Below are 21,857 nucleotides of genomic sequence, written 5' to 3'. Positions count from 1 at the left end.
TAGAAGTTTTTGTTAGTGTGGTATACACGAAAAAAATACAGGGATGTGCAACGCCACTATATACTCGTATTTCTCACATTCGTAACGTGTATCACTTTCTTTCTTCATTGCTTGCTTGCTTCGCACACTACACAATTTTTGGAGGGTGTTTTCTTCGTAGTAACACGAAGATGGAGCTATAGCTGCTCGGCCTGCCTCACAGCCGGCAATGTAATAACGCACTTGAAACCTACAGCCTGCTGCGAGCCGACTTTAAAAATCAATGTGTTAATTTGGTGAGTGCTGCAAATCGCAGACTATGAGCAGCAGAAACTGTCTGCTCGATCTGTGGGAAGCTTTTGGTAGAGTCGGGGGACATTGCAGGTGTCGCGGTCACTGGAGTGCGTGCGGCTGCTGGTGGGGGCAGGTGCGTCGGTGAACCGCGCAGACAAGTTCGGCTACACGCCGCTGCACCTGGCGGCGCTCAACGAGTTCTCGGCGTGCGCGGCGCTGCTGCTGGAGCGCGGCGCCGACGTGACTGCGCGCACGCGCGGCGGCGTCTCGGCGCTGTCCTTCCTGGTGCGGCGCGTGCCCGACGTCATCCCCGCGCTCGTCACGCAGCTCGACGGCGCCGTCACGCTGCACGACCACGAGCTCGGCGACGTCGACTGCGAGCTCAGGCTCGACTTCCGCGTGCTCGTGCCCAACGCCGAGCGCGGCGAGTCCGGCCTACTGCTCGCCTTCATCGAGGTACACCCGGCCACAGGGCCGTACTTCCTACCACATCCCACCAATAACTGCCATTTCACGAGAGGAGCGCTCGTTCAGTGCAACATCGCTGCACAGGTTCTGCGCCCTTCTACACTCCCATTAAAATAACTTTGTGACTGACGTGTAGTGACTATTGGCAAGGGCCGGCGTCAGTCAATCACAGCTGTTCATCGGGCTCGACGATCTCGCCCTGCTGCTGTTCTGCGGGCTCAAGGAACAGCCTCGGCAGGCGACGCAGGCTGCACGAGATAGGAGGCCCGGGCAAACTATCGATGGAATGAGCGCTTGGCATGTTGTGCACGAGCAGGCAGTTTTCATCACCACTACTGACACTTGTCAGTCACAACGTTATTTTCACATACAGAGTACCTTATTTGTCTTCCCCACAGAGCAGCAGCAGATGATTTCACCTCGTCCTACATTGGTAATTTACCCCAGATAATGAAAAGTGTGATATTATCCACTTGAGTGCTAAAAGGAATCCATTAAACTACGGTTACATGATAAATCAGTCGAATCTATAGGCTGTACATTCAACTCAATACCTAGGAATTACAGTTACGAACAACTTAATTTGGAAAGAACACACAGAAAATGTTGTAGGGAGGCGAATCAAAGACTGCGTTTTATTAGCAGAATACTTAGGAGATGAAGAGATCTACTAAAGGGACTCCCTACACTATGCCTGTCTGTCCTCTTTTGGAGTACTGCTATGCGGTCTGGGATCCTTACCAGACAGGATTAACGAAGTGCATCGAGAAAGTTCAAAAATGAACAACACGTTTTGTACTATCGACAAAAAGGGGAGAGACTGTCACTCATGTGCTACAGGATTTGGGGTGGAGATCATTAAGACAAGTGTTTTCGTTGCGGTGAAATCTCACGAAATTTCAGTCACCAACTTTCTCGTCCGAATGCGAAAATATTTTGTTGACGCCGACCTACATAGGGAACTATAGTCATCAATAAAATAAGGGAAATCACAGCTCGCAAGGAAAGGTATAGGTGTTCGTTTTTTCCGTGTTCTGTTCGAGATTGGAATAATAGTGTGGTTGTGAAGGTGGTTCCATGAACCCTCTGTCAAGCACTTATGTGTGATTTGCAGAGTATCAATCTAGACGCTGATGTAGATGTCCTGTTCGTTTGTTAGCCATGTAGCTCAAAGGGAGCAAGGCACTTCACACTGACTGTAACCTCACAAATGATTTCATTTTTTTATGCATAAATATTGGAGGATAGGACACAGTACACCACATCTGGTGCTGCAAGAGGTGGTCTTTAACACACGGTCACAGTCCCAATCATACAGTGTATCCCTGCGTTACATGTTTGATGTTTCGGCTACGAATATGTAGTACCATTATTACTTTCACCGCAGTTCGTTGTCTAGTATTTTTTCATGTAGAGTGCATGAATGGATTGAGATTACAGCTTAAGAGGGATGTGGGCGTCCGAGTGTGTCAGGAAATTTGTTTAAAGGCATGTCACTCGCCGGAGTTTACTGCATCAGCTCCTACTACTAAGGAATACAGGAAAACAGAAACAGCAGGAGGCAGCCGCAATCAGACTGAGGAGCTTGTTGCCCGGGAAGATGAGCAGGACAAGACGTCTGGTCGGGACGAGAGCTGGCAGACAAGAGAGCGACCGCGTAGTGCCGGAGCGCCCTGGTCAACCGGCTCGGCGTCCCCCATGTCACCGTTCCCAGCCCTTTAATTGGCTGGTAGAGGGTACTTTAGACGCGTCCCCCTGTCAGCAAAAAGCGTCCTCTGTCAGCAGTACCCGACTGGGCGTGGGTTGGTGCAGCATCTAGAAACATTCCATGTCGCACCAGCCCTGTTCCAGCCACAGCTCGACTGTAAGACGCGGATAACTACGCCGGAAATCCAAAGAAAGAAATAAAACAAACATTTTAAAGTTCCAGTAATTCTTTCAATAAATCTTTCTTCTCAATCTGATTGCTCGCCATGTACACCAGCGGGTACGAATTATAAGAAGGCCGTGAGAACTGACGTTATCAGCTGAGAATGAATTGCCGGAAATACAACTATCGAACAAACCGTGAGCATTTCATACGTGCGTGTTCATCCACAATTCTTAACCCAACAACTTTTCAGTGTCAAAAATTCTTCTTGTAATGCTTTCAAGTTTCATAATATGAAACCAACCTTATATATCTCACGGTGTAAGGCATCCACTAATTATATTATTAATCAGTTACGTATGAGATATATGCAATGTGTAGAATGAGTCTCTTGCTTGTGAGGCGATGTCAGTAATTTATAGCTGTCCTAGCAATTAGGTATGGAACTTGAACCACGCACGTTTGTAGCCTATATACCAAATCCGTTTCGAAGATACCAAATCCGTTTCAAAGAAACACAACTTTCTTGAATTCTTGGTAACAGCCAAGTCCCTTCTAATTGATTCTTAATCATACTACATTTGTAACGTAAACAGGTTCCTTACTGGTCTCGCCCGTGTAGAAATTATTAGTGTTTCGTTTCACAAGTGGATTTCACGTCGTCAGTTTTATTCTTAATTAAGTCATTCAGGATATATGTATGTTGGGAGGCTTGCGTGCCTCAGCGATACAGATAGCCGCACCATAGGTGCAACCACAACGGAGGGGTATCTGTTGAGAGGCCAGACAAACGTGTGGTTCCTGAAGAGGGGCAGCAGCCTTTTCAGTAGTTGCAGGGGCAACAGTCTGGATGATTGATCTCGCCTTGTAACATTAACCAAAACGGCCCTGCTGTGCTGGTACTGCGAATGGCTGGAAAAAAGGGGGGAAATTACAGCCGTAATTTTTCCCGAGGACACACAGCTTTACTGTATGGTTAAAAGATGACGTCGTCTTCTTGGAGAAAATATTCCGGAGGTAAAATAGTCCCCCATTCGACTACTCAGGAGGACGTCGTTATCAGGAGAAAGAAAACTGGCGTTCTACGTATCGGAGCGTGGAATGTCAGATCCGTTCAAATGGTTCAAATGGCTCTGAGCACTATGGGACTCAACTGCTGAGGTCATTAGTCCCCTAGAACTTAGAACTAGTTAAACCTAACTAACCTAAGGACATCACAAACATCCATGCCCGAGGCAGGATTCGAACCTGCGACCGTAGCAGTCTTGCGGCTCCAGACTGCAGCGCCTGTAACCGCACGGCCACTTCGGCCGGCTGTCAGATCCGTTAATCGGGCAGGTAGATTAGAAAATTTAAAAAGGGAAATGGATAGGTTAAAGTTAGATATAGTTAGAATTACTGAATTTCGGTGGCAGGAGGAACAAGACTTCTCGTTAGGTGAATGCAGGGTTATAAATACAAAATCAAATATGGGTAATGCAAGAGTAGGTTTAACAACGAATTAAAAATATATATATATATGAGTGAGGGTAAGCTACTACGAACAGCATAGTGACCGCGTTACTGTAGCCAAGATAGAATCAAAGCCCACGCCTACCACAGTAGTACAAATTTATATGCCAACTAGCTCCGCAGATGACGAACAGATTGATGAAATGTATGATGAGATAAAAGCAATTACTCAGATTACACACACACACACACACACACACACACACACACACACACACACACACACACACACACCCCTCATCGTTTCAGTTGGGTTCAAATGCATGAGCATCCGACAATACAACTACATCGATCGACAGCCATTGATTTACATGGTAAAGAAGAAAAATCGTAATGGAAAAGCCTTAGAGACAAACAGAACTTAAAAGTTTTGCCATCGAATGATCCAGCCAAAGTCTGATGAAAGACAGTTCCACTTAGGCTTGGTATCATTACATTAATTTCCTAAAATAAATGCTATCCCTAAGAGCTATGCAAAGTTCTTCCGGAGTGGAGATAGGATCGATCTAACGTATATCATTATTTACATCTTGTGGTACTACAGTTTCCCAGAACTGCAACAGCACAATTTTAAAAACGAACATTTTGTGTATTTCTAACTTTAGACATGGAAACATCTATAAATGTTATTGGGTTTTGGCATTTGCCATTTTCTTCTCCCACTGCAAAGCAATTAATTGAATTATTCTAGTCTGTCCACAGCCATGCCTCATCTTACATTACTTTATTCTCTTCTTCTAGTTCTAAATACGAAATGTACATTCCACTTACTGCAGGGTGCGAATACAAATAACTGCTTGCCTTTCATAATGTAAAGTGTGGCCTGTTGTAAAACTATAGCGGATGCCGTCGTGTGCTAGTACTGACGCCTAATACAGAATCACCTCAATAGGTGGCGCTGCCACGCAGCTGCTGGTAAGACTGAGAGATCGTAAACTGGATAAACATAGCCACTGAAACTTTTAAATGTACTGCACATAAAACATTAATAACATGGAATTACTACGAGCAACACCTGTGCAATAACTTATCCTAAAAAAATTTGAAGGCGGTAAATTTAAAATGAGAAAACAGGGTGTATAATACAATACACAGATGCAGTATCTAAACAGATTTTACGTATCATATACCACTAGAACGAGACCATTAAAAACACAGGACCTTAATTTCAGATGAAGAGGCCACCCTATAAGACGCAATACTGCGTGATTCGGAGCTAGAACTTCTACCTAACAAGAAAACTATACAAATAGAATTATTACGCTAAAATACACACCAACGTGGAAGACGGACGGCTGTGTGGAGACAAGCACAGAGATTTCCATACCCTCTGTCTTCTCCACTATCTGATCAAAATACACTGTCCCCCATATCTCTCCTCGACCTTAACGCTACTGTCTGAACAACATGGCAGAAACACCCGTTCCTACGAAAGCAAAATCCTCTTTGTCCCACTTCATCGTTCAGCCACTTTCTCGAAGTCCTTCTCAGTAGCAGGAGCCCCACGCTCGAATAAGCTCCCGCAATATAATAGAGAATGCCGTTTTATTTATTTACATTGTTTAGACTCATAGAGGAGCACATAAACCAAATTATGACCTGTGGTTGTTATTTTTCTTGTTCTTCCAGAATTATTTCATCCTCTCGCAGTGCTTAGCTCGAAGTCATCTGACCACTTTCTTCTAGGTACCTTGGGTTTGTCTTCTAATGAAATTTCCCAGCTGTAGACCTTATGTCTGAAGACGTTTCGACCTTCAATGTCTGTCGGTGAGATTTTATCATTTTTTTAGATCAACTTGGACCGGTTTTATCCAAACTGTTGTCGTTTTCAGGACGTCAAAATTTTCTTTGTTAGTCTCAAGATATGTCTGTAGAATTTCAGTCGTCGTTTGCGGAAATCGGTTTCGATGTTGGAATATTTTTCTGTGGTTGTGTGTGATTGTAGACCGTATTCTTCGTCTGTAAGTTTTGGGACAAGGATTTTTCGGATGATTTTTGTTTCAGTCTTTTTGATATTTTCGAGGTCTCTTTTGTAATTAAGGTTTACAGTCTCGCTGGCATAGAGTATTTCAGGTTTGATAACAGTCGTGTAGTGTAGAGCTTTTGTGTTGATGTTTATGCATTTTCTACTGTAGATGCTCGCAACTTTCCCATATCCTTTCCGAATTTTGAGTTCCCGTGTTTTTTATGCTAACCTTTCTGTACCTGTAGGCTCGATAATTTCTCCTAAGTGCTTGAAGTGGTTAACCTTGTTTACTATGCCGTGTTTTGTAGGCATGAATTCGGTTTTAGAAAAAGAAAATTGCAGTCCAACTTTCTCGGCACATTCTTTGAGGACTTCAATCTGATGAATTGCTGTTTGTTCATCACAGGACATGTCCGCGAGGTCATCAGCAAGGATAGGCATGTGACGTCGATGTTATCTTTTTCTTTTCATAGCCTTATGGGTCTTCAGATGTTTCGATTTTTCACTTCTTGTTCCCATTCTTTGATGACTTTGTCTAAAACGATGTTGAAAAGTAGTGGGGAGAGGCTATCGCCCTGCCGGACGCCAGTCTTAATGGAAAAAGGTTGTAGAGTTTTCTGTTGAATTTGACTTTGGAAGTTGGGTCTGTTAGGGATTGTTGGATGAGACGTTGCGTTTTAGGATCCAGATTGTATTGAATATATTAAACAGGAACTGTCGGTCGATGGAGTCGTAAGCTTTCGTGAAGTCGACAAATGTGCAGATGGTTGGGACACTTAATGTATCTCGAATTTTCAGCGTAGACTTCATGTTGAAAATTTGTTCGACGTCTGATATGCGTGGTCTAAAGCCTGTTTGATAATCATTTATCACGGATTCGAGTTGTTCTTGTGCGTGTTGTAAGAGGCAAGCGGAGAGGACTTTGTAAGGAACGGAAAGGAGGGAGACTCCTCTGTAGTTATTCACATCAGATTTGTCTCATTTTTTATGAAATAGGTGAATGAGTGCGCATTATTACTAGTATTATTAGTGGTAGTGGTAGCAGCAGCAGCAATGGTAGAAGTACTGCCAGTATTAACTTTATTAATTCACAGTCAGTGCTATAACCTCACGTCACTACAGACACTGAAATTATTTCAATAAATTTTGGAAATTTGTGGTAAGGTCTTACGGGACCAAACTGCTGAGGTCATCGGTCCCTAAGCCTACATACTACGTAATCTAACTTAAACTAACTGTGGACAACACATACCCAAGCCCGAGGGAGGACTCGAACCTCCGATGGGGGGAGCCGCACAGACCGTGACAAGGAGCCCTCGACCGCGCGGCATCATTTTAATGTTATCTGTTTATATTAAAATTGTTATTCTCTACATCCCCCCCCCCCTCACCATGAACCATGGACCTTGCCGTTGGTGGGTAGGCTTGCGTGAATCAGCGATACAGATAGCTGTACCGTAGGTGCAACTACAACGGGGAGGTAGCTGTTGAGAGACAAGACAAAACGTGTGGTTCCTGAAGAGGGGCAGCAGCCTTTTCAGTAGTTGTAGGGGTCACAGTCCAGATGACTGACTGATCTGGCCTTGTAACACTAACCAAAACGGCCTTGCTGTGCTGGTACTGCGAACGGCTGAAATCAAGGGGAAACTACAGCCGTAATTTTTCCCGAAGGCATGCAGCTTTACTGTATGGTTAAATGATTATGGCGTCCTCTTGGGTAAAATATTCCGGAGGTAAAATAGTCCCCCATTCGGATCTCCGGGCGGCGACTACTCAGGAGGACGTTGTTATCATGAGAAAGAAAACTGACTTTCTACGGGTCGGAGTGTGGAATGTCAGATCCCTTGATCGGGCAGGTGAAGGGAAACGAAAATTTAATAGTCATGGGCTACGGGAATTCGATAGTAGGGAAAGGAAGAGAAGGAAAAGTAGTAGGTGAATATGGAATGGGTGTAAGGAATGAAAGAGGAAGCCGCCTGGTACAATTTTGCACAGAGCATAACTTAATCATAGGTAACACTTGGTTCAAGAATCATTAAAGAAGGTTGTATACACGGAAGAAGCCTGGAGATACTGAAAGGTTTCAAACAGATTATATAATGGTCAGACAGAGATTTAGGAACCAGGTTTTAAATTGTAAGACATTTCCAGGGGCAGATGTGGACTCTGGCCACAATCTATTGGTTATGAACTGTAGATTAAAACTGAAGAAACTGCAGAAAGGTGGAAATTTAAGGAGATAGGACCTGGATAAACTGAAAGAACCAGAGGTTGTACAGAGTTTCAGGGAGAGCGTTAGCGAACAACTGACAAGAATGGGGGAAAGAAATACAGTAGAAGAAGAATGGGTAGCTTTGGGAGATGAAATAGTGAAGGCAGCAGAGGATCAAGTACGTAAAAAGACGAGGGCTAATGGAAATCCTTGGGTAACAGAAGAGATATTGAATTTAATTGATGAAAGGAGATAATACAAAAATGTAGTAAATGAAGCAGAAAAAAGGAATATAAACGTCTCAAAAGTGAGATAGACACGAAGTGCAAAATGGATAAGCAGGGATGGCTAGAGGACAAATGTACGGATGTAGAGGCGTATATTACTAGGTGTAAGACAGATACTGCCTAGAGGAAAATTAGAGAACTTTGGAGAAAAGAGAACCACCTGCATGAATATCAAGAGCTTAGATGGAAATCCAGTTCCAAGCAAAGAAGGGAAAGCAGAAAGGTGTAAGGAGTATATAGAGGGTCTATACAAGAGCGGCGTTCTTGAGGACAATATTATAGAAATGGAAGAGAATGTAGATGAAGATGAAATAGGAGATATGATACTGCGTGAAGAGTTTGACAGAGCACTGAAAGACCTACGTCGAAAGAAGGCCCGGCAGTAGACAACATTCCATTAGAACTACTGACAGTCTTGGGAGAGCCCTGACGAAACTCTACCATCTGGTGAGCAAGATGTATGAGACAGGCGAAATACCCTCAGACTTCGAGAGAAGAATATAATAATTCCAATCCCAAAGAAAGCAGGTGTTGACAGATATTAAAATTACCGAACTATCAGTTTAATAAACCACAGCTGCAAAATACTAACACGAATTCTTTACAGACGAATGGAAAAACTGGTAGAAGCCGACCTCGGGGAAGATCAGTTTGGATTCCGTTGAAATGTTGTAACACGTGAGGCAATACTGACCTTACGACTTATCTTAGAAGAAAGATTAAGGAAAGGCAAACCTACCTTTCTAGCATTTGTAGACTTAGAGAAAGCTTTTGAGAATGTTGAGTGGAATACTCTCTTTCAAATTCTGTAGGTGGCAGGGGTCAAATACAGGCAGCGAAAGGCTGTACAGAAACCAGATGGCAGTTATAAGAGTAGAGGGGCATGAAAGAGAAGCAGTGGTTGGGAAGGAAGTGGGTCGGGGTTGAAGCCTATCCCCGATGTTATTCAGTGTGTATACTGAGCTAGCAGTAAAGGAAACAAAAGAAAAATTTGGAGTAGGAATTAAAATCCATGGAGAAGAAATAAAAACCTTGAGGTTCGCCGATGACATTGTAATTCTATCAGAGACAGCAAAGGACCTGAAAGAGCAGCTGAACGCAATGGACAGTGTCTTGAAAGGAGGATATAAGATGAACATCCACAAAATCAAAACGAGTATAATGGCATGCAGTCGAATTAAGTCGGGTGATGCTGAGGGAATTAGATTAGGAAATGAGACACTTAAAGTAGTAAAGGAGTTTTGCTATTTGGGGAGCAAAATAACTGATGATGGTCGAAGTAGAGAGGATATAAAATGTAGACTGGCAATGGCAAGGAAAGCGTTTCTGAAGAAGATAAATTTGTTAACATCGAGTGTAGATTTAAGTGTCAGGAAGTCTTTTCTGAAAGTATTTGTATGGAGTGTAGCCATGTGTGGAAGCGAAATGTGGACGATAAATAGTTTAGAAAAAAAAATAGAAGCTTTCGAAATGTGGTGCTACAGAAGACTGCTGAAGATTAGATGGGTAGATCACATAACTAATTAGGAGGTATTGAATAGAGGCCGGGCGGTGTGGCCGTGCGCTTCTGGGCGCTGCAGTCTGGAACCGAGCGACCGCTACGGTCGCAGGTTCGAATCCTGCCTCGGGCATGGATGTGTGTGATGTCCTTAGGTTACTTAGGTTTAATTAGTTCTAAGTTCTAGGCGACTGATGACATTAGAAGTTAAGTCGCATAGTGCTCAGAGCCATTTGAACCATATTGAATAGAATTTGTGAGAAATTTGTGGCACAACTTGACTAGAAGAAAGGATCGGCTGATAGGACATATTCTGAGGCATCAATGGATCACCAATTTAGTGCTGGAGTGCAGCGCGGAGGGTAAAAATCATAGAGGGAAACCAAGAGATGAATACACTTAACAGATTCAGAAGGATGTAGGTTCCAGTGGGTATGGGGAGATGATGAAGCTTGCACAGGCTGGTTCAAATGGCTCTGAGCACTATGGGACTTAACTACTGAGGTCATCAGTCCCCTAGAACTTAGAACTACTTAAACCTAACTAACCGAAGGACATCACACACATCCATGCCCGAGGCAGGATTCGAACCTGCGACCGTAGCGGTCACGCGGTTCCAAACTGACGCGCTTAGAACCGCACGTCCACACCGGCCGGCGCTTGCACAGGATAACAGGATATAGTAGCATGGAGAGTTGCATCAAACCAGTCTCTGTGACTGATGACCATAGATGTTAAGTCCCATAGTGCTCAGAGCCATTTTGAAACCAGTCTCTGTACTGAAGACCACAACAACAACATTCTCTACATAACAAAGGCGTAAAAAAGATAGTGTAAGAGTTAAACCCTGGTCCCATGTAAGAGAGGGTCTGACGGCCCTAATTAGATTAGGTTAAATAAATAATAAACTAAGAAACCGGCAGCTAATATATATAGTATTAGGGTATACTTACTGGTTTACAAAGCTATAAGGCAGCACAAGATGCCTCTCCAAGTAAGATTAAACTATCGAGAAAACAAACTGTTTTTTAATTGAATATTTAAGTGTTCATACCTTTATTCACTTCCTACAAATCATAACCTCTCCAACCCGTTCTAGAATCAACGGTGATAAGAAACCTAGGACACCACCTCCGACCGGCCGGTGTGGCCGTGCGGTTCTAGGCGCTTCAGTCTGGAACCACGTGACCGCTACAGTCGGGGTTTAAGTAGTTCTATGTTCTAGGGGACTGATGACCATAGATGTTAAGTCCCATAGTGCTCAGAGCCATTTGAACCATTTTTTAGACCACCTCCTCCTCACTCCGTTAAATGTGACTTAGTACGCCTCAGCCCACAACAAAAGATACTCGTCGCGACTGCACTACAGAGACAGGGCACACCTTCACTCAAGTTGGTCATAGGACCCATGTTGGGTCGCGACAATGCAAGCTTGGCAATGCCAGTTAACGGAAGCTGCTGTTGCAAACAAAACATTTTATTGGGAGCCATTAGTGAAAATCGTGCATCGAACATCTGCGTAGAAGATTCGCAAAGACGACAAAAATCAACCTGCAGGTTGGACAAAGGTCAGTATCAATCACAATACCAAGTCTATTTCACCTACTAAGCCCGATATTATTACGATCGGCTTATACGTCGTAAGTAAACAGAAATCATGATTGCGGAAACTTAACGCTGTGCTGTTCATCCACTGCAGTTTCTACAGCAGAGATATACTGGTCAGGACGAGTTAGTCATTTCATTTTATAAAAACACTTAGTGCCAGTGATTCGGATGGAGTTTGTTTATTGGGGCGTTGGGAAGCTAAAGAGCTGAAGCCATTAACGACAAAATCATGACTTGAAATTGACTTTTTCTAGGGAGAGCACTACGTGGTTCTTGAAGTTAGGTAACACATAGGGACCGAGCGAGGTGGCGCAGTGGCTAGCACACTGGACTCGCGTTCGGGAGGACGACGGTTCAATCCCGCGTCCGACCATCCTGATTTAGGTTTTCCGTGATTTCCCTAAATCGCTCCAGGCAAATGCCGGGATGGTTCCTTTGAAAGGGCACGGCCGAGTTCCTTCCCCATCCTTCCCTAATCCGATGAGACCGATGACCTCGCTGTCTGGTCTCCTCCCCAAAACAATCCAATCCTAACACATAGGGGACTAAACGGCATTAGTAGGTGGGTAAAATTATAATGAAGAATGAAGTTCACCTGGAACGCTAGTTAAAAACGAACATACATAGTTGAAAGGTAAAATAAACAATCAAAACAAATGCACTTTTTTAAAGGCCGTTGATAAGATTGTCTGGAACAACCGGTGTCCGCAGGCGAAAATTAAATTTTCTTCGCTATGCTGCTATGACGAGTAAAGAGTAGGACGCGTTTTACAGCTTGTGCTGTTTCTACTAAAATCTCGGGTAACTCTGTTGATAAACACACATTAAAGCGTGTGATGTTAAAAAAGCTGCAATGAGTCAGAGAGTGGCGCAGTGTCACAGTGAGAAAAAGTGGTGCGGGCTCGCCACTTACCAGATGACGGTGGCTGAACAGTGAGTGTGCAATACGCAGTCTACTCGAAATTATCTCCTCCGTGCAAAATTAAGGAGAGTAAGTCATTCAAGCCATGGGGATGGGTTTGATCTCCCTGGGTTTGTTGCCAAGGAAAGACGACCAGTGTTGGTGTCAAGAGTGGTACAATGTTCCGATGTATAGCAATGCTCAGACAGTCCGACGCGACAGAGTTGCTAAAAGGCCTGAGTAGCAGAGTTGCTGCCTTAGCAACATCAGCAGCCTCTTTTCCCGACTTGTCCAGGAACCCATACGAAGGAGACGATTAAGCGAGCGGCGAGTGAGTGAAGACATCCATGATTCCATTGTACGACGGATAGAGGCTTTGGAGAACACTGAATTAGAGCATACAACAAATTTGGAGCGCCGTTCAGATACATTTCCAGCCACCCACGGTTTTGTTGACCGCGGTTTCCCTAAATTACTTCAGACGAACGCCGGGATGATTCCTTTAACCGATCACAGTCGATTCCTCTCCTGTCCTTTTCCAGACGTGACAAGTGCTCGATCTCTAACGACTTCAATTCGATGGGGCGTTACTCTCTAGCCTTCTTTCCTGCTTTTACGCTAAGGCCTATGACGAGATAACAGACAACAAATCGGCTACGCACAGAGTTTCAGAACGCAACCATAACAGTAAATTGTCTCCCAAGAAGCTGAGCGCCGTCTGCGGTCATTCTCAGCGCCGCGGGTTTGTTTTGCAGACGACTGCCAGCGCCCGTAAAGCCGCCGTCACAATAAACGACTCTGTCTTCACTATGTATACAGCCGCGGTTACCCCACATCGCGTTGAAACATTCGCTGCAGCTTTAGAAGCTGACAAGTCAAAAGGTACCTTCAAAGACAATAATTCACTTCATAAATTAGATTTCCAACCACCACGAAACTGCTTAGAGAGCTCAGTTGCGGGACGCTGACACAGTCAGCTATAATTTATATCCCAAGTGACCTTTTCTTCAGCCAGGGTCCATGAACCACAGAATAATAACTTTTGAAAAGACCTCCTAAAGTGGTTCGTTTCTCTTTTCCGTTTCTGAAACCTGGATGTCTTATACACTACCGTTTGTAAAAAGCGAAACACTCATAAGCAATGGTCTGAAACGTGCCGCGATAAGAGGACTTGCAGAACAGAAGTGATTTAAATGACACAGAGGTGGCATGCACGTAGACCCAACTGCGCCCTCTTTTTTTTTGTGACTGGACATGTCAGTGTTATGCAACGTTCAGTCGGTGCGGAGCCGTCATACGTAATGGAAACGCGCAACCAAGTGCTACTATGACTAGCCGACATCACAGGATGGAATATCGGCATGTGAGTGGTTTATAGGGGGACAGGGTAATTGGTCTCCGGTAGGTGGAGTCTGTAGTTCCGTAACATTGTGACTCGTACAAGGTACGCAGCTTCAACAGTGAGACGTTATGTGGAATCAGTGGAAAAAATGAGGGTCGTACACAGCACAGACAGGGTACTGGGGTACTGGACGCCACAATGTAATTACAACACGAGATGACATCTCGTCAGCTTGGCAGAAACGGACAGAACAGCTTCGTCCACAGGGCTGGCGCGACATTCGAGCACTGCCACGGGTGTGAGCATGTCTGCATCGACGGTTCGGCGACAGCTTCTGCGTGTTGGAGTGGTGGCATGCATGCAAAAAGATATTTTTCATTGTTCCACTGCCAAGCTATTTCATACAAGATCGATCTTAATAGTTACATTCTTTTTTTGCACGTTAACTTGATAATAAACCCTCCGGAAAGTTGCAGAACGTTTATGGGTATTCCTCAAAGTACCTGCAGTAGCCACTACACATTCCGGTACCAGATGGCTATATCGATAAGCGGAGGCCAAATGAAAACGAAGCAAATGGAAGAAAAGTAAGCATACGGTTCATTATTTCAAAAGTCCTCGCCATACTGTAAACACATTTATCCCATTGTGAGACAAGATGGCCAGAGCCTCCATGGGAAAATGTTGGCGGGTGCCTACAGAAGCACGATTGTACCCAGGAGTGCGCCTCTTCGTCCGAAGCAAATCAACGGCCAAGAATGCCTCCTTCAGGGCCCCAAATATAGAACTCAAATGTGGAGAGATTGGGACTGTACGGAGGATGTGTATGGGCTTTCCACCTGAAACTTCTGCAGCGTGGCTCCGCTCGCATGGTGCCGAGGCTGTTTTGGCTACGCTGTAGAAGTTCCGCTGGAAAGCCCTTAGACATCCCCCGTACAGTCCCGGTCTCTCCCCACGCGATTTCCATATTTTTGGAGTCATGAAGGAGGCATACTTGACCGTCGATTTCTTCGGACGAAGAGGCGCACTCCTGGGTACAATCGTGCTTCTGTAGGCAACCGCAAACATTTTCCCATGGAGGCTCTGACCATCTTGTCTCACAATGGGATAAATGTGTTTACAGTATGGCGAGTACTTTTGAAATAATGAACAGTTTACTTACTTTATTTTCCATCTCTATAATTATCTTTTGACTGCTCCTTATGTTACACGTTCCACATGGAGACAGTCTTCCATGACTAATGTTACTCACCCGCAGCACCATCACTTCCTCCTCCTACCGATCCTCACTTAACAAGCATACCAAATGGAAAATAAACTGGTATAGAACATAAATCAAAGAATATTAGACATCAAAGTGACATCCATGTAATGTTTCTTTTTACGCTTCCAACTTTCTTGTTGATGTTGCTATCCTTTGCGTGTATTTCAGTAGCCCCTGTTCACGAACGATCGCAATAATTGTCTACCGCGCACTTTCTACTTGCCTCTCGGTTCCCGAGTACGGTACCGGACGAACAAAGTTTTGTCATCCTGTCCTATCAGATAGTATTGTAGCGTAGCAACAGCTGCAGAATCAGCTGAAACATCACTGACAGTCATCTTTCGTCTGTTAACTATCTATCAAATATTTTGTGTGACAATCAGCGATGAAAAAGTAAATAAAAATATAGTATTCATTTTTATATCTGAGCGATCTAACCCTGTCCTATAAAATATAGAGTGGCTACACTCCACAGAAACCACTTTGAAATCCGGGAGACCACCCAAACAGAAACAACTATAAATCAAGTTAGCGAGGCGACAACACTGGCGAAGTTCCAGTCCAGGCTGTAAGATGCCAGTGTCCGAGGCTCAGGAATGCCATGGCAGTTCCAAAGATCTCCCCCAACGTGAATATTATTTGATTAGTCAGGCTGGTATAACTGCAGAAACAAAGTGAAAAATCTAACTTGTTTCTCTAAGATAGAAAGATGATGAATATTGTACGTGTAATACTGGAAAATACAGTACCCATAGTAGTTGTTGCTGTGGTCTTCAGTCCGAAGACATGTTTGATGAAGCTCTCCACGGAAGCCTATTCCGTGCAAGCCTATTCATCTATGCATGAACACTACAATTACATTAACTTATGCTTTCTGTAGTAAAAACTTAACCTGCGACTACATATCTTGATCTCCGGCCCTCCCTTCAATTATTTAATTGATGGTTCACAGATGCATTATTTAATTGATGGTTCGCAGATGCCTCCGGTTGAGTCTACCAACAGATTTCTTCTTTTGATCAAGTTGTGTCAAGAATTTATTTTCTCCTTCATTCCATTCAACACTGCCTCATTAACTATTCGATCTACTCATCTTCAGCATTTTTCTGTATTACCGCACCTAAAAAACCTTATATTCTCTACTTGTCTGAACTGCTTATCATCCACGTTTGACTTCTGTAGAAGGCTGTTCTCCAGATAAATACCTTCAGAAAATACTTCCTAAAATTAAATTTATATTCTATGATGACAAATTTATCTTCTTCGCTATTTGCCAATCTGCATATCGTATCCTCTCGGCCATCACTGGTATTTCATTTCTAAATAACAGAATTCATCGATTATTTTTTTGGTGTCTGATTTCCTAATTTAATTTCCCCCAACATCGTCTGCATTAATTCGACAACGTTCCATTAGTCTTGTTTTACTTTTGTTGATATTCATCTTAGAAACCCTATTCAATACTTTACCTATCCCATACATCTGATCTTCCATGATATTTCCGTCTCTGGAAGAATTACAATAATGTATCTGCAAATCTCAAAGTTTTCATTTCTTCTCTCTGGTTTCCTTTGCTGGTTGATCAATGTGCAGACTGAATAACGTCGGGGACAGGCTACTCTCTCCTTCTAGTACCGGTTTTCTTTCACGTCCTTTGTCTTATATACCTATCGTCTGGTTTCTGGTCAAGTTGTAGATGCCCATTAACACCTGTACTTTACCACTGCTATCTTCAGAATTTCAAAATGTGTACTCCAGGCAACATTTTCAAAAGATTTCTCTAAATATACAAGTGCTCTAAACATATGTTTATCTTCCTTCAATTTCTCGTTTAAAGTAAGTCGTACGGCAGTATTGCCTCATGCCTACTAAATTTCTCTGGAACCCAAACTGATCTCCCCTGAGCCAACTTCTGCCGGTCTTCCCCCCATTCTCCTGTAAATAAGTGGCAGTATTATTACACCAACGGCATTCTCACTTGCCAACATCTGCTTTCCTTGAAATTAGAATTATTACATTTTTCGTGAAACCTGAAGGTATCTCGCTTGTCTCATACGTCTCATGTCCGCTTCCGTAAATAAGCGGTCAGCGTGTCTAATTGACATGCGAGGGACTCGGGTTCAGTTCTCGGTATTGCCACAGATTTTCCCTTGCTCGGAGGACTGAACAAGGTCCTCTCAGCTTTGTGATGCCAACTAAGGGAAGTAGTGGCTTCAGTGTCCGGGAAATTGACAAAGATCGAGGCAACAGTATTCTGACCCTAGGCCCATCCATATCGCATTTAAATGATGCCTAACGCAGGGGATTACACGGGGGCCGATCGGTATTGAAAGGTCTGCCAGGGCCACAACGCTGAGCCGGTAATTTATCTCGCACACAAGGTGAAACAATTTTAACAAAGTATGTTCTCCCAAGAATGTCAAAAATTGTAAGGACATGTCGTCTGCTTCATATACACTATGTAATCAAAAGTATCTGGACACCCGCAAAAACATACATTTTTCATATTATGTGCATTGTGCTGGCACCTACTGCCAGGTACTAGATATCGTGAGAGAGCAGAATGGGGCGCTCCGCTGAACTCACGGACTTCGAACATGGTCAGGTGATTGGGTGTCACTTGTGTCATAAGTCTGTACGCGAGGTTTCCACACTCCTAAACATCCCTAGGTCCACTGTTTCCGATGTGATAGTGTGATAGTGAAAGCACAAAAGCATACAGCCGACCTCGTCTGTTGACTGACAGAGACCGCCGACAGTTGAAGAGGGTCGTAATGTGTAATAGGCAGACAACTATCCAGACTATCACACAGGAATACCAAACCGCATCGGGATCCACTGCAAGTATTGTAACAGTTAGGCGGGAGGTGAGAAAATTTGGATTTTATGGTTGAGTGGCTGCTCATAGCCACACATCACGCCGGTAAATGCCAAACGACGCCTCGCGTGGTGTAAGGAGCGTAAGCATTGGACAACTGAGCTGTGGAAAAACGTTGTGTGGAGTTACAAATCACTGTACACAATGTGGCGATCCGGTGGCAAGGTTTGGGTATGTCGAATGCCCGGTGGACGTCATCTGCCAGCGTGTGCAGTGCCAACAGCAAAATTCGGAGACGGTGGTATTATGGTGTCGTGTTTTTCATGGAGGGGGCTTGCAACCCTTGTTGTTTTGCGTGGCACTATCACAGCACAGGCCTACATTGATGTTTAAGCACCTTCTTGCTTCCCACAGTTGAAGAGCAATTCGGGGATGGCGATTGCATCTTTCAACAGAAATGAGTACCTGTTCATAATGCACGGCCTGTGGCGCATTGGTTACATGACAATAGCATCCCTGTAATAGACTGTCCTGCACAAACTCCTGAGCTGAATCATACAGAATTCTTTTGGGATACCTATCCTCACAGCAGCACTCCGTGAAGGATGGGCTGCCATTTCCCAAGAAACCTTCCGCACCTGACAAAGTATGCCTGCGAGAGTGGAAGCTGTCATCAAGGCTAAGGGTGGGCAAACACCATACTGGATTCCAGCATTACCGATGGAGGGCGCCACAAAGTTGTAAATCATTTTGAGCCAGGTGTCCGGATACTTCTGATCACATAGTGTACCTTGTTTTGACTAAGGTCTGTTAAAGTCTTCTCACAGTATCGTATTCTTCCATCTTTCAACTTGTTTCAATATTGAGTTGGTGGATGGGGACTCACTCTCTTTTTATTGTACCATATTTTAAGGGTTTTCCCCCACCTCATTTACGGATAACATGTGAAACGATTGGCTGATTATATACGAAATGTCATGCGTACATGTTTTTTCTTCGTGACCTCTATAAAAGCTGAAGAACATTTTATAAAACCTGTCTTGAAAATTGCTATGAAGGTTTTGGTGAGATTTTTGGGTGGCTTTTTTCTAGTATTTACCATCTGTGATACTGTAGGTAAAATGTGACAGTGCATTTCTTTTTCTTTCCCGAGAGTCAAAGAAGCCACGCCTTGTCTCTCTCTATACACGCTTGACGTGTTCTGTTAGTCTAACCCGATGGGAATCCCAAGCACATCAGCAGCAGTTACTAGTCTCCAGCTTTCAATTACATTACGGGTCGCATGATGACAGAAATAAGGGAAACACAGGAATCAGAGGAATGCAACTGAAAAAATATGTTAATTGATTCGCCTATTCCTGCGTCCTGAACTGTAACATTCCCCCCTCCCCCACAATCCTGCCAAAGGTAAAAGTGACAGTGCAGTTTCTGGAAAATGCTACGACCCTATTAAAGGTCCACAACTAGTAAAATAATAGCGTCCCAGATACGTCAGCTACAAGAAGTTCCATGTCGGCCTGAAGTAAACCGCGGCTCGCGAGCCTTCGCTTTACAGACACCTAATTTCATACAAACATTTCTATTTCTGTAGCCACTGATATGAAAGGATCAACTGTGCAAGCTCTCCCGGAGTCTTCTGGTGTATGATCACGTCATGTTGTATGATGCTCCAACTTTCATCCACATGCCAGATGACCTTCATCAGAGTGACAATGTACACTACTAATTCTATGACAATACAGCTTAACACACTCATATTTAATTTTGTCTTTTTTCAGTTGTATTTATCCGTGATAAATCAGATTTCAGCAAATTGCCCACTGTTAGAGAGAGAGAGAGAGAGAGAGAGAGAGAGAGAGAGAGAGAGAGAGAGAGAGGAAGAAAAATGAAATTTGTGTTCTTTCCACCCTTAGATAAGGATTTGTTCTACCTTGAAGATTACCCCTGTAGTTACAAGGTAGTGACATGAAAAATCCTCCAGACTGGAAGACGGTAGCGGAGAGTGTGGCAAATGAGATACTCTATTGATGGGGAATTTTATCTCATTTTATTAGGCGATGTTACAGAATAAAACGAGAGGCGCGGCAGTGGCATGGAACTGCTCATGATCTGGGTGACGGATGAGATTGTCAATGCGTTTCTTAACTGGCAATGCTTACTGATTGTGCAGCCGCGCGAATACTGCCAGCCCGCCGGCCGGCTGTTGCTGCAGGCAGGTTGATGGGAAATTGTAAACATGATCGCGGTCCGTGCCGGCGGACCCTTTTTCCGTATCTTCCTCTTAACGTGACTGCTCAGAGATATACGGTACCTGGCTTTATGGAATTACATTACTAAAAAGAACTTGTCACGATTTTAAATGCATGAAATTTTCAAAATATTAACTTTTCCCAAACGAAAACTTACTTTACAAAATTGTCCACATTTTCTTACACGGAAATGAATACAACCCAAAGAAGGGACATGCTTTCCTTCCTATTGTGTATAAAATACCGTAAAGAAGCACGAAACTGAAGTGGATCTTGCTGTACACACACACACACACACACACACACACACACACACACACACACGCGCGCGCGCGTTTTCTAGCACTTCATGCACGTCAGTAGCTCGTTTTGCCTCATCTTGCTTCAATAACGGCAGCACAGCGACTCGATGTTCAGCTTTCAATAAAATGCTGTGGTATTTCTTGCCACTCCTCTAGTAGGGCTCCCCGCGTTTCTGGAGGATCTGCACGAGCCCTAACTCTTCTCTTCAGACAATCCCATACTTACTCAATGGGGTTTAGGTCGGAACTACATGGTACATACAGTAGAACATTGATATTGTGTCGCTGAAGAAAATTTTGCACTGGGGCTGCACCACAGGCACAAGCATTATCGTTCATCACAAGAAACTCTCCCCCAAGATCTTGTGACAAAGGTCGTACGCGAGAATCAAGCATTGCGTTGATTTATTTCTCCCCCGTTTGACCTCTATTGTTCCTTCTGTGGATCACAAGCAGCTCTGTTCTTGTGTCCACTGTAATTCCTTCGCACTGCATTCTGGCGCGTCCTCCAAAAGGGACTGTTGAAGACTCTGTAATTCCATATTACGTTTCCCCCTAATTCTCCATAGCCCGATGCACCACAGTTTCCATGTTAAGTTCACTCTAGTTTCGTCGCAGAATAGCACTTTCCTCCAATGCCTTCCTTCACTGTCTGTGGTCCTAGGGAAAGCACAATCTCCCTTGTTTATGTAATCTGGTTAAACGAGTCACTTTATTCTGCCTTCAGTACCTAAACTGGATACCGCGTAGTTCATTACGGACTGTTTGATCAATTAATAGCTGTCCGATAGCTTGGCGAAAGTCTTCTTCTAGTTCACGTGTTGTTTTTATGCGGCTGCTTGATACCAGAATTCGAATACAGCTATCTCGAATAGCTGTTGTTTTCCTTCTAAAACCCAAACCTTGCTGTCTAGAAAGAATATACATTTCACTCTATCGTCTCCACAACTTAGATATTGTATTTTGACTTACACTTACTTCTCTTGCTACACATCGCAGTGAACGATTCTCCTGCAATAGAATTACTCCACGACTGGCTTCCTCCACTGTTAATTGTCTGTTTACCACGTTACCGACTCTGCCATGTCTTTAAATGTCTATGCAGTGTTTTGTACTGTGTTTACAATCTCTAACCTGCTGCACACTCATTTCGTTTTGAGCTCCACCTGTCTTGAAGGCTAACACTCATTTAAATGCAAGGATAATAAGGTGTATATGTCACTGATAATGGAAGTGCTACAATGTGCATTGTTTACTCGAGTGCACAAGGCCTCAAACTAGTGACAC

The 21,857-nt window shown here is 43.8% G+C and overlaps 1 protein-coding gene across 1 annotated transcript in view; it reads left to right on the top strand.

Annotated features, from left to right (window-relative positions):
• Positions 1-21,857, top strand: part of LOC124556351 (transient receptor potential channel pyrexia-like) — a 206,458-nt gene that overhangs the window by 135,312 nt on the left and 49,289 nt on the right. The window contains exon 7 of the mRNA XM_047130351.1: positions 364-729. Coding sequence (XP_046986307.1) covers positions 364-729 — 366 coding nt within the window. The remainder of the gene's footprint in view (positions 1-363; positions 730-21,857) is intronic.

This window comes from Schistocerca americana, chromosome 1 (genome assembly GCF_021461395.2).
Source record: "Schistocerca americana isolate TAMUIC-IGC-003095 chromosome 1, iqSchAmer2.1, whole genome shotgun sequence".
NCBI lineage: Eukaryota > Metazoa > Arthropoda > Insecta > Orthoptera > Acrididae > Schistocerca > Schistocerca americana.
Note: the sequence above shows the minus strand (reverse complement) of the source record. Positions and strands in the feature narration are given on the sequence as shown.